Raw genomic sequence first — 13,702 nt, 5'->3', positions numbered from 1 at the left:
ATTAACGCCTCAACTTGAGTCATACTAGGGTGGGCATTGTGGGGGTTGGGGCGAGGGGTGAATTGTCTGAGGGTAGGTGTATCTGAATAGGTGGGGCGTTGGGTGATGTGGCCAAAACTGACTGGTTGATCTGGAGATCGAAACTCACGTGCTTTTAATTTTTGGCTAATGGTCAAAAAACTGAAGTATTCAATAGGAACAAGGTTTAATCAAGGTGTCAAAATGAAAAAGTCAGGCAAATTTAATGGACCGCATATGCATTCAGCCTCATATTATTGTGCCCATATGGTGTCGCTAGAAGGAACAAACTCATCCCGCAGGTGCATTCATCTTGTCCGGGGTCACAAACTCAACAATAAGTAAACACCAGCATTGTGCTCAATCACCCCAAATGAAGTACATATCACTATCTTCGACTTCTTTCTTCTTCAACATTTTTCTTTTAAACTAGTATCCGCATCGCGTCAATCAAATCTCATATAGGTGGAGAACAATAGTACGTGCGACCCCTTCTTTCTACCCCTCGTTGGTCATTCCCCTACTACATGCTTCCTCTTCTACTTTAACTCTGACCCCTCTAATCCCTTTTCACTCGATCATATAATCAAAAAGTTGGTAGCAGGAAGCACTCCATAACGAGAATAAGCAACATATACCCCTCCATAACGCATGAAGACTTAAATTTTCTAAGGATGGTGAAACCTACATAGGAAATTAACTAAGAAATGGCCATGTGGCGAACTAAGTAATTTAGTCTTAAAACTGAAAATTAAACGAGTCAACAAAGCACTCTACCCTCTCGGCGATTATCTAATTCAGGTAAAATCCAAGCAAACTCCTTGATACTTCATTGTCTCATCAAAAAAGCCACCTCATCTAGAAGTCGCATCCAATGGTTTCTGTTCATAACTTCTGCTTGCTAGGGAAAGCTGGGCAGTAAAAAGAAAACACATGGATAGAGAGCATGATTTCATAGGACGCAGCTTCTTAAAATGCCCATCACATTCCCAGCTGCCAAATCTCACTAGTACAAATATCATCAATTGGAAGTGAAATTATGATCAATAGACCCCACAAATGTGGCGCAAGCTACAAACTGCACAAAAGTATAGACATATATAACCTGATCAATCAATTCCGTTAAAAATTATAGCTAATGAACCTAAAATGGCACATTATCCGCCAAAAAATAAGGAACTTCGCACAAAAGTATAGACATTATATAACCTGATCAATCAATTCCGTTAAAAATTATAGCTAATGAACCTAAAATGGCACATTATCCGCCAAAAAATAAGGAACTTCCAATATTACAAAAGCATGTGTCAATCATTGCGACATCCTCTGAAAGCCAGGGCAAACTGCAAAAAGAAAAATGTTGAATCTTGATTTCAGCCAACAGGTTCTCACCAAACAATAAATGAACACGCCAATGAAAAGGACAATAAGACTACCTGCTTTCACTATCGAGGTCATAAAACAACCGACAAATACAGCATATATCACAGACCTTAACAGGGGTAAAGCTGTGTTGACAAAATAAACACATCAGAGAAACCATAGTCACTTTCTCCATACAGCAGACTCCATCAAAACAAACCAAAACAATGAAGGGGGCTCAAGTGCCCCAAAAAACGCACCACAAAAGAGGCAGCTGTGCTTGCGACAAGTATCTCCCACCACGACAAGCACATCTTCTACAGAAATAAGTCATAAAGTCCAGATAAGAATCAGAGATATTAAATTGCTATGTGAAGCCTCTAAAATTATAAGGAATATCTGCCAAGAATACATTAGATAATTCTAATCCAGAATGGCCTTGGACTTAGAAGATACAACAAAATAACAACTGAGCTCTAGTTAGGGTGAAGCAACTGCACATGTTTAGACAAACACAAATTAGTAACATAAACACAACACAGTCATTGCACTTATATAAACATAGAACTAATAAACTTCCTGTTGTCCTCATGGATGATCGCCAACATGCCAAAATCTGTAGTAGATACCCACAACCATCAGCTTGAAGGAGAAAGTTGATTAAATTGCAGAAAGAAAAACTAGAAGTACAAGACCAATATAATCTCCAAAATAACATGAAAGAAGTATGGAGAATTCTTTAAATTCATAACAAGGATTAGATATGCCGAACAGTTCCAAAATAAACCTTTGAAGGCCATGCCAAATAACTCCCCATTCATCTCTTTCTGCCACCACGTTCTCTCAGAGAGAGACTGAGAGTTTCTCCAGATGCAACATTATAGTATGCAAGAGACAAGTTGTCCTTGAGAAAACCAGCCTTTCCACTCAGCTTTTGTTTGTTTGCAGGAAGCTGGACCTCCCCGGAAATCTTCTCTTTTAGACTGGCAATGGTTTCAGACAGAGATTGCACTGTGATTTCCAGAACTTGTCCTTTGAGATTCCCTTCGTCAGTATTCGGCACAGATACATTGATCCTTGCAGGACCCTGCAATAAAACCCAGCAGGAAACACAATTTGCAAGGATGTAAGTAAGCATGAGGCATTAAACAAAGTTCTAAAAGAGACCCAGACAATTATGTAAAAAATTGTGGGGTGGGGTGTGTGTGTGTGTGTGTGTGTGTGGGGGGGGGGGGGGGGCAAATAAGAAAGAAAGATATCCCTACCGAGTGCTGAGCCAAAAACTGCTCTTCAGGAATGAGAACAGACTCATCAAGCTTTTGCCTCTTCGGCTCTGGCTCTTCAGGTAGAGGAGGGGCTTCTTCTGGTGGAGGAGGAGGAGGCATTCCTTGGGGAATAGGAGGAGGCGGAACCATAGACATTCCGGGCTGGGACATCGGGAGGGGAACAAAGGGTCGAGGTGCTCCCAAAGGTGTAAACTGTGATCCAGGAGGTGGTGGAATAGGATGGCCATGTGAATTCATGGCCACTGATGGAGGCATTGGTGGACGATTTACCATCAGATTTTGCTGACCTAGCATCTGTGGCATGGGAGGAGGTGGGGGCCGAACCTGAGGAATCATGTTAACCATAGGAGGTCGAGGTGGAGCAGCAACCCCAGCACTGGTGGAGGTGGAATACTGGACTGTATTAGGAGGCCTAGGAATATTCAGCGCAAGCCCAGGAGGTGGAGGTAGTGGCCTAACAGATGGAAAACCAGGCCTGGGAGGTGGAGGAGCCTGCGGACCGGGAAGGTTTCTTTCATCATTTGCAGCATCATTCTGATCATCTGCATTAGTGTTCTGAGACATTGCCTGGCTTGCAGTGCGACCAATGCTACCTGTGTGACCATCCCATATGACCTGCTTCGGCTCTTCCTTTTTTTTCTCAATCTCAGCCTTGACCGCATTTGAAACTTCTTCTTCCGTAGTACCAAATATATCCGGACGGGTTCTTGCAAGTCCAACAATGTTCCTAGAAATCTCATCATCCTGCGCAAGAGTTGTCTCCTTAATCTTCGCAAACATCCTGTCTTTCTGTTCCTTGTACTTCGGATCAATGAGAGAGATCCTCATATGTTCAGACATTTCATTAATAGGTATTAGCTCACCAGTTATAGGAGAGACAACATACTTAGTTGGGTCCCTTTCTGCGGGGATCCTCTCTTCAGGCCTCTTCCAGTTCTTCACAATCCGCATAGGTGGGTCCTGTTCCTCTGGAATTGCCATGGTTTCAACACTCTTGACATCACCATTCTCTTGAAGAGTCGCAGCTCTCATACCTTCTTCGACTAGCTGCACCTCTTCTTCATCCATCTCCATTTCCACCTCTTTTCCGGGCTCAACATACTCTTCTTCCTCCAATGTAGGCATCTTGCTCCTCCTTATAACCTCCTCAAGGGTCATAGGTGGAGGTAAATCCAGATCTTCATCATCAGCAAAATCTATAGTCTCAACGACAACAAAATCATGCCAATCAATCATAGCCATCTGCAACCTCTCCTGTTCTATCTCATCTTCAGCTTTCTGCCTAGCCTGCTCCTGTGACTTTTCCCACTCCAATCGATGCAGACATCGCTCCAGGACTGTTGTCATGTCAGCGGCACTCTTCCGCAGCTTATCCGTCAAGCCTTTAGGAGGCATCAGAACTTTCGAGTACGCATCCGCAAGTGAAGTGAAAAACATGAACATGCTGTGAGTAGGCTTTAGAAAATGAAACTGCGGATTATTAATCTCCCTGCTCGTCAACCCTGTTAAGAAAGACTTCCCATTTCTGGCCACAAATTGTGCTGTAAGCTTAATGATATCCAATTCTTCACCTGTGATCCCTTCAGGGAGTCTAACAGTATATTGCTCTGCCTCAGGTGGCTCAAGAACCCTTCTGACAGGTCTAAACTGAACTGACGGATCAGGCCTAGCAGTTGCCTCAGCACCATCAGCGGTAGGAGGAGCAGGGGCCGCTTCTTGGTCTGCTGGTTGAGTAGGCTGCTCTCCAGAAGCCTGATTCTGTGAACGAGCTTCAGCCAAACGGTGCTGATAATAGGCATGGTAAGGATCAGAAGCATTCAGGAAGTTAAATTTTGCATTGCCAGCGTTATTTAGAACAATCCTCTTCTCAAATTCTGGGCCATTCTTCGCCACAAACTGTGCAGTCTTGTCGACAATACTCCTAATATCTGGAGGCGGATAAATGATACCAATGGTTCTAGTATGTGTTGCAACAGACGTTGAAACATTATTGGCTTTATTGGTGTCCTCTTCATTTTCCTCCATGTTATCATCCTTTGGTTCCTCTACCACCTGCGCTGGAGGTGTTGGTCCCAGATTCCCATCCAACGGGGGCGCTGGAAGGGGTAATATTGGCGTGGTGCTCAACATTTCTATCCCTGCAAGTTGCAGCAAATTCTATTTAAAAAAAAGATCAAGCAGTTATGGTGTAGCATAAGCACCAATAATAGTATTAAAGAAACCCCAAAAATATGCTTCTATCTTCATTTTGCTTTCCTCAGGCAAACCCCATGAACATGCTCATCACCTCAGTTGCCATTCAAGCAATCGAAACCTAGAATAAAACCTATACCTCAAGTTATTCAAGAAAGAAACCCCAAGAATATGCTGATAGCTTCATTCATTCAAGCAACCAAAAAAAAAAAAGTAAGCTCAACGACTCATACTTCATTCAAGCAAGCAAAACTTAAATACAAACTTACACCTTACCTTTCATTTAAAAGAGAAAAAAAAAATGTGCTCATAATATCATTTCACTCAAGTAAGCAAAAGCAATACATATGCGTAAATCTTCATTTTCTTCATTCAATCAAGCAAAACTAAATCTTTTTGATAGAATTTTCCTTCAATAAATTTGTGCTAACTCCTAAGCTAGTTTTCTTACAAATGCTTAACCAAAAGAATTTAAAGTTTAACAGAAGAAAGTTCATAGATTAAAAAAATACAAGAAACTTGTAATGTGTCGAAAACCAACACCACAAAGACTGCTCTATCTCTGATTTATGTTCATATAATACACTTAATTACAGTCCCACAAAACAGCATACTATCACTTTGGCTTCTAAAGCTCTTTAATTTCGTTCAATTCTCTTCCGTGAAAGAGAAATAAAGCGACATCATCCGGATTCTATACTAATTCCGAACTCATTAAACAAAACATTCGAACAGCAAATAATGGATCTATAAACGATTTTAGGGTTTTATATACTTCGTAGGAGTTACTCAAAATTTGTTTAACACGTTTGAATAGAAACAACTTAACCTTAAAGCACCAAAAGCAAAACGTAAAAGAAAAGTAATGATGACAAAATTTAGCTGCTAATTGCATATTAAAGGACACAGAAAAGGAATTTACCTGATTAATAAAGCTGGTAATGAAAAATCAAAACACAGAGAATAGTAAAATAATTTCTCTGTTTGCCTTGGAAATGATGAAGATTGAAGAATGAAAAAGTTGAGCGTGAAGTCGCGAACCTGTTGAAGACTTGAAGAGGAGAGGAGTCGCTCGCCGAGGAGTTAGGCGGTGTACCGTAGCAACCAGCGGCTGTTTTGATTTTTGAGAGAAACCTAGCGCTAGAAACAAGGGAAAGAAACCTAGCCTAACTCCAAAGGGCATCTGAAGTCGTGACTTGGGTCGGGTTGCGCTTGGGTAGTTGGGTTGGGCTTACTGGCTTAGGGGTTGAACTTGGGTTGGGAACTTGGGCTCAGTATTTGGATTATGATTTTTACATATCTATATTATGTATGAAACTTATTTACCCTCCCTAATCAAGTTTTAACTTAATTATATAGGCATATACAATTTATCAATTATATATAAATTAGTATTAATGAGTATCCCTTTATATTATGAATTAAATAAGAAATCAATTATTTTCCCATTCATGCTCTCCCTCTCTCCTTCTCTATTCTTTCATTAATTTTCTTCCTTCGTTTTTCTCTCCTTTTTATCCTCTTTTTTATCAAAGAATTTCAATTATTTTAATATAGAGTTTTAACTTAGCAATTTTATTTCATGTTGCACAGTTGATGTTCGAATTGAAATTATCAATCAATAAATTTTGAAGGTGTTTGATTCTCCGCTATTGACAGCAAATAAAAAGCTTCAAAGTTTTGAATTTGAATTTAGATTTTCAAAAATTATTATTTGTTTTGATTGGGTGTTGTTGTAAATAATTAAAAATATTCTTTGGATTTTATATCTCAATTTTGAGGGTGTTTGGTGAAGATTAGACTTGATTTTGGCTTAATTTCTGATTTTGAAGAAGAAGAAGAAGAAGAAGACGACATGACAAACATATACTTACAAAATTGTATTAAAGTTGTATTTAAGTTGAATTCTGTTGTAATTATATATTTTTTTATTTGAATGTTGTGTGAAAGTTAAAAAATCATACTATATTATAAGTATGAAAATTTTTAGGTGAATTTAATTTACTAAAATGCCCATAAAAAGTTGAATGGCTATTTTACCCCTCATTTAAACATAATTTCTTTAATATTTTTGTACCAAAAACCTACCTTTCAATAAATGATAAATTAAGTTGTACAATAATTAATCAGGTAAATGGGCATAAGAACAGGTAGAGTAATTTTCTTGCAACAACCACTTAGCAGTCTATTCATTACCTTAGAATTGCTTTTCATCTTCCTATACCTATTCAATATTTGGAAGTTCTTTTCAACTTCCACGAGTAAATTTTTTAAACCTTACATATTGCCAAACTATTGTACCATTAACGTTCTCTTCAGGAAGTTTTGATATCCATTATTCTTCTTCATCATCATCATCATCTTCTTCTTCTTCTTCTTCTTCTTCTTCATCTTCTCATCTGCAATGTGATGCTCAGTTATGCGCCCTCTTCTTCCTCTTCGTGAACGCGAGCTCCCCCACGCGAACGCGATGCATGCTGAGCCCAGGCCTTCGCGAACACGACCCCATTATCATTTTGAGCACCCTAGTCTCGCCCCAAAAGTACATGTTATAACATTCCCAACTTGTCGATTTTTGACGAACCTTATTTTCTTCAATTCGTTTAACTTCTAAGCCTTCAAACCCTCTTGGTACTTGGTATTCATGATATTAATTATTTGTAACCTCTAAGTTAACATGATCAACTTACTTGATATACTTTCACAGATGATCTCATTTCATAGCTTACATCAGTTGACTCGTGGCGTACTTTTACGTACGAAAATATGGGGTGTAACATTCTGTTTCGTATTTATTAAATCATCTTTTGATATTCAAAAATAATAAAAGCATCAGTATATAATTATTTATAAATTTATGTGAAGATACTATTCGAATCTATGTTAGAAATTATACGCTTTTATATATGTTAAAGGAAAATATAAATTATTGTAGTGATATGATAATGATAACCTGTGCAAATGCTTAATGTGTTTAACATTTGAATAATTTTAGTTTGTATTTAATTTTATCTCTCTATATTATATAAATTTAGGTGGGTTAGTCAATACCAATTTTTGACAATCGTAATAAAGTAGTACTATTGGGTGGCTGAAGAACTAAGAGATAGATCTCTTCAATCATAGTTGTCATGCTTTGGTCGTTTTAGTTGAAAACATTAAGGTTGCAAGAATTCTAAGAACTGATCTCAATAGTTAGCTTTTTAATGACCTTGAGGTAAATGCAAATGATTCTTGAAAGAACAATTTTGTTGTCTTGATATGCATAAAGTTACTAATAATTCTCACTAAATAAAACGTGTTGCGTATGTACAAATTGTGAATTTAATATTAAATAAACTTCAAGAGTTCTGGTCATGACATACCAGTTGAAACGTGAAATGAAACATATATTAAAAATATCTTTTCAAAATAAAATATTAGGTGTAAGATACAATTGTATCACATGTTTGGACCTAATAACATCAAAATTAATTTTATTACACACTGTTACACTGTACTTATATACTTCAATGCAATCAAATTATTCTAAAAAGTTTGTATTGATTGACAAGGGATACACGTGCAACGCACGTGTCCAGAAACTAGTAATTGTATAATATATGGATCGTTGTATGAAATTTGTATTTAAGTTATAAGTACTATCTTTTTAAATAAAGTTGTTGATATGTATCAAAATTGTATTAAGAGAGGAAGTTTTGATTGGAATTTCAGGGAGGAGGAAGAATACACCACTTATAAAATATATACAAATCATATAAAAAATACATATAAAAGACATATTGTATAAAATTTGTATGAAAATTATATTTAAGTTGTATGATATTGTAGTTGTATTTAACTGGGTAGAAATGATGTATGAAAGTTGTATATAAATTGTAAATAAGTTGTATACTATATAATTAGTTGTATAAAATTTATTTTTAGTATATATATTATTGTAGATATTCAAATTTGCATTAAATTTGTACGAAATATATTTTTAATTTGTATGATATTGTACCATACATTATTCTTTTCTTAGGTAAAAGAAGTATGCATCTTTTCAAGAACCCAATGTTAGAACCCATCCTCAAAAGACCAAAATTGGGTTCGACGCTTATTCAGCACTAAAATCTACAATCCAATTTCCACAACAATAGCTTTTATTGGGTTGATGAGAAAATTCTAACAACGAGATTATTAATTACCCCTACTAATGAGAGAGAGAGGGAGAGAGAGAGAGAGAGATTTCTTTGGCGTAAAGAGAAAGTGTGAGATTCGACTGAATTATGCTATTTAGAAGCAGAAAAAAAAAAGATAAAGGTTAATTTACATATTTTGGAATAGAATTTTGATAATTTAATCCAGATCTATTTTTTCTATCAGTTATTGTGTCTATAGTCCAGAACAAATAGTATGAGAGCAGGTGCCAGATGATCTTGGAAGTAATTTCTTACGTAGAATTCTTTTTAATTTATATTGCACTAGGAGTAACTCTTAAAGACGTTTGGTAGTATCTAATATCTCCAATAACTGGGGGAAACTGGAGAGGAGTTGTGTCCTCCTTATTGAAAGAGGATTGGAGAGAAAATAGAAAATAAATTATTACTAAATCCTCTAATTTAAGGCAATAATAATGGATTGTATATAATTTGAAAGTAATCATTGTTTTAGGGCGGGTAATATACAAAATCAGGACAATTTTGATAAATAAGTTTTAAATATTATATAGTAAGGAAAAAATTCCTTTCGATTGACTGAAATATCGAAAGTTCAATACTAAGAACTGAATTGAAGTACCGAACTTGTAAAAAATTCATATCATATTAGTACCAAAGAATCGAAGAATCAATACCGAAATACCAAATTAATTCGATCCGGTCCCTTTTTTAATTGTTCGAATTTTATGCTCACACTTAATTTTTGTTGCTTCGGGTAAAGAACAAGAGAAAAGACGAGGTGTTGATTTGGACGGATATTAGCCGGCAACGAGGGGGGATATAAAAGAACAGAACAATCAAAAAGAAAAATATGAAAGAACAAATCCAAGAGATGAAATTGAAAAGACAAAGATTTTTAGTAGGCGTTTGGCCATGAGTTTTGGATGTTTTTTTCCAAAAAAAAAAACATTAATTATGTGTTTGTTTATAGAATTAATCTAGTTTTTAGGAGATTTTGAAAATCAAATTTTCAAATCCCAAATATAGCTCAAGACCTATTTTTGGGCCAAATTACGACCATTTGAGACTTTTTAGCTGAAAAAAAGACTTTTTAACATGTCAAAATTTGCCCCAAATTTCATATCTAAACACATTTTCAATTTCACATCAAACTTCACCCAAATCAACTTTTTTTAAAAATATTTTGGAATCTATGTCCAAACGTTTAAAAGAAGGAGCATTTGTAAAGGTGAGGAGAACTGGTGCCTAAATGCAAAAATATCTCGCAACTCTCTTTTGTGTTATTTTCTCTTTGCCCCTTTATTTTTTGGGGTTATAGAAATATGAACCTATTTGGTTTCTAAGCATCTTTTTCTTGGGTACTAGTTTCTGAATACGAGTGTTGCACATGTATCTCATGTTAATTAGTACAAATAATGTATATCTCATGTTAATCAGTACAAATATTTTAAAATAATATATATAATATTAAAACACGAGTGCAATGAGTTACACAAAATTTGAAGAAAAAAATACAAGATCAAAATTATTTTCATGAAAGAATATCTTCATTTTCTGGTGGCGATCAAAGTTGCCTTGATGGTGATCAAAGTTGCCTGGGGAGAAATAAACATTTCTTTAGTATGTGTTATTTTATTTAAATTGTAATATTGTTTTAATGATAAAATTTAATGTAACAGGTAATGTGCAGTTCTTGCATATTCTTTAATTAATTTCATGAGACAATCCGTATAAGCACTATGACGATCCGGTTGGTCGTCTTGAGAGTTATGGCCCTGATCCCCTATTAATTGTTTCTCCCGTATCTATTTCTGCTATTGTGTCTTACCGGGAGGGCTTATTTTGGTTTTCGGAATGAATTGAGACACTTAGTCTCTTAATTGGAAGCTTAAGTTGAAAAAGTCAACAGGATGTCGACTTGTATGTAAACAACCTTGGATTTAAATTTTGATGGTTCCGTTAGCTCCGTTAGGTGATTTTGGACTTAGGGGCGCGTCTGAAATGTGATTTGGAGGTTCTTAGTAGAATTAGGCTTGAATTGGCGAAAGTTGGAATTTTGGCGATTTTGGCCGACATTGAAAATTTTGATATCGGGTTCGGATTGATTTTTCGGAAGTTGGAGTAGGTTCGTGGTATCATTTTTGACTTGTGTGTAAAATTTGAGGTCATTGGGACGTGATTTAATATGTTTCGACGTCGTTTGTAGAATTTAGAAATTTTAAAGTTCATTAGACTTGAATCCGTATGTAATTCGAGTTTTTGATGTTGTTTGAGGTAATTTTTGAATTCTATTAAGTTCGTATGATATTTTAGGACTTGTTGGTAGGTTTGGTTGAGGTCCCGAGGGCCTCGGGTGAGTTTCGGGTGGTTAACGGATCATTTTTGGCCTGTGGAAGATAGCAGATTCTGGTGTTCTTCAGTTGCTGGTTTCCTTCTTCGCGTTCGCGAGGGGTGTTCCGCGATCGCGAAGAGGATCTGAGGCAGGTAGGAATTTTATGCTTCGCGTTCGCGATGTCAGTCTCGCGTTCGCAAAGTCTGAAATCATAAGCCTACGCGTTTGTCACACCTCCTTTTTTCCGGGGGAATAGGAAAGAAAGGAGTTTTTCCAATTTAAGTGACATTAATCGAAATGGGATTATTTATTAGATTCAGAGTCGCCACTTGGGATAAAAGCTGGTGTCCCAAGTCACCGGTTTATTTTAAATCCCAAATCGAGGAAATTTGACTCTGTTTTACGGTCCGCAAACACAGAAGACCGGGTAAGGAATTCTGTTAACCCGAGAGAAGGTGTGAGGCACTCTCGAATTTCGTGGTTTTAGCACGGTCGCTTTAATCATACCTGGCTTAATTAAATGGTTTAATTACTCATTTTAGAACCTATGTACATTTACCTTTTTACCGCTTTTAATTGCTTGATTATTAGTAATTATGGAATTATCTTAAAACGAGTCATGCGTACGTGTACTCATTTTATTTGGCGCGTCAAGAATCATGTCACGCGTACGTGTACACAACTAATAACACCTTATTTTATTAAGATTATTTTGCCCAAAATCGCGCGAACGCATACTTCGTTTTCAATTTTGGAAATCAAAATTATGTCACGCGAACGTATACATAGTTAATCAAAAGTGTGCCTAAAGCACACTATGTTTATTATTCATTTCCTAAGTTCGAGATTACTGCAGTGTCACGGATTATGGAGGGATTGTAGGAAAAATTAAACTAATTTAGATTCCCTTAGCTAGTCCATTAGATCATTAAGATGTTGGAGAAATTCTGTTATTTACTAAATTTATTAACACTAGGCTTTGCAGAAATTCAGACTTATTGGGACTCAAAGTTATTTAAAAGGGCTAGAACCAATCCTTATTGTTGAAAAATTAAATTCCATAAGCTCATTAAACATTCTAACACGAACCACTGATTTGCCAACTTAATCCATCTAACAATTTAATGCATTCATTCAAGAACACAAGCCACATACATCACCAAAATAGATAAACTAATTAAAGTAACTAAGAGAGATACTACGAACTAAGGCAGTAGAACTGAACTCATGAATTTCAGATAATCATGTAACAATATTCAAATATAAAACGCCATAGCAATATTTAAGTAAAATTAGATAAGAGGATAAAAGATGAACCTTTGAATAAGCTTTCCAATATATTAACAAGAGAAGTTCAAATGTACAGCAACAAATTATTTGGAAATTGTGAACCGCGTACGAAGACCTCAACGAACTTCGAACCTCGACTCGACTGTTTTTACCCCGGACTAAACTACCAAAAGAATTAATTTTTCTGCAGTTTTTTTTAATGTTTTTTGCAGCTGATTTTGCTGTGTTTCAGTAGTGTTTCGGGGCTATTTTGGTTGTATTTTGACGTGAATAGTAGCTGATTTTGGGTGGCTCTAATGGCTGGGTTTGGGACTGTTTTGAGGCTGATTTCAACAGGTTTTTGTGGTGGGGGAGAGCTGGTTCTAATGGTGAGATGATGATAAAAAAAAAAAGAAGCTAAAACGATGGAGTTAGCAGCGAAACAAAGAAGATGATGGAGCTCCCACAGTGTATATGAGAAGAGGAGACAAACTTTTATTTTTTATTTGTGAAGATGAAAGAGCTGCCGTGCTGCTAGCTCCTCTTCTTTTCTTCCCTTTTTTTTTTTTTATTAGGTCTCCTCCTTAAAATATTGGACTCCCCTCCCCCCTTTTTCCCAGTATCCCTTTTTCTCTTTATAGGGAAGAATATTAGTAGTTTTTTGTTCCTTGAATTTAGAGTAAGGAACGTGGGTTTTTGAAGTAAAGTTGAGGAGTTGAGTTTGTGTGCTAGTGTGGAGATGGAGATGTGAGGGAGTGGGGGTGAGACGTGTGTGAAGTGGTGTGTGTGTAGGTAGTGATTAGTTAGATTAGATATAAGTTAATCTTTTAGTTTTATTTTAGTTTTTGTTTTCTTCTTCTTCTTTTCCTTTTTGTTTTTCTTTAAAAGATAAAATATAAAGATAAGAAAAATTAACTACCTAATTTTTAGACTAAAATAATATAGGCAAACTAAATATTTACACTATAATTTAAATGACACCCAAAATATACTAAAGCTAAGCTAACTTATTTATTATAAATTTGGTTTAAAGAAATCATATATTTTTGTAATTTTTCTTTTTCTCTTTATAAATAGGA

At 36.0% G+C, this 13,702-nt stretch overlaps 1 protein-coding gene across 5 annotated transcripts; it reads right to left on the bottom strand.

The window, feature by feature from the left end:
* Window positions 1-1,198: 1,198 nt before the first annotated feature.
* On the bottom strand, window positions 1,199-6,057 carry LOC104113833 (probable splicing factor 3A subunit 1). 5 transcript variants are annotated; one of them, XM_009624132.4, is made up of 6 exons: window positions 5,901-6,057; window positions 2,646-4,804; window positions 1,793-2,467; window positions 1,641-1,697; window positions 1,455-1,526; window positions 1,199-1,361 (listed from the first exon to the last, which is right to left on the bottom strand). In XM_009624132.4, exons 1-3 carry the CDS (start codon window positions 6,040-6,042, stop codon window positions 2,198-2,200), a joined length of 2,571 nt encoding a protein of 856 aa, XP_009622427.1. In that variant the 5' UTR covers window positions 6,043-6,057; the 3' UTR covers window positions 1,199-1,361; window positions 1,455-1,526; window positions 1,641-1,697; window positions 1,793-2,197. The 5 variants fall into 5 exon arrangements, with proteins under 5 accessions (XP_009622427.1, XP_009622428.1, XP_009622431.1 ...); XM_009624133.4 differs by having other exon boundaries at window positions 1,641-1,996; window positions 2,168-2,467; XM_009624136.4 differs by having other exon boundaries at window positions 2,168-2,467.
* Window positions 6,058-13,702: the final 7,645 nt, after the last annotated feature.

The sequence above is a fragment of the Nicotiana tomentosiformis genome, chromosome 10, assembly GCF_000390325.3.
Source record: "Nicotiana tomentosiformis chromosome 10, ASM39032v3, whole genome shotgun sequence".
In the NCBI taxonomy this organism is placed as follows: Eukaryota; Viridiplantae; Streptophyta; class Magnoliopsida; order Solanales; family Solanaceae; genus Nicotiana; species Nicotiana tomentosiformis.
The sequence above is the reverse complement of the archived record's forward strand: the minus strand, read 5'-3'. Positions and strand labels throughout refer to the sequence as shown.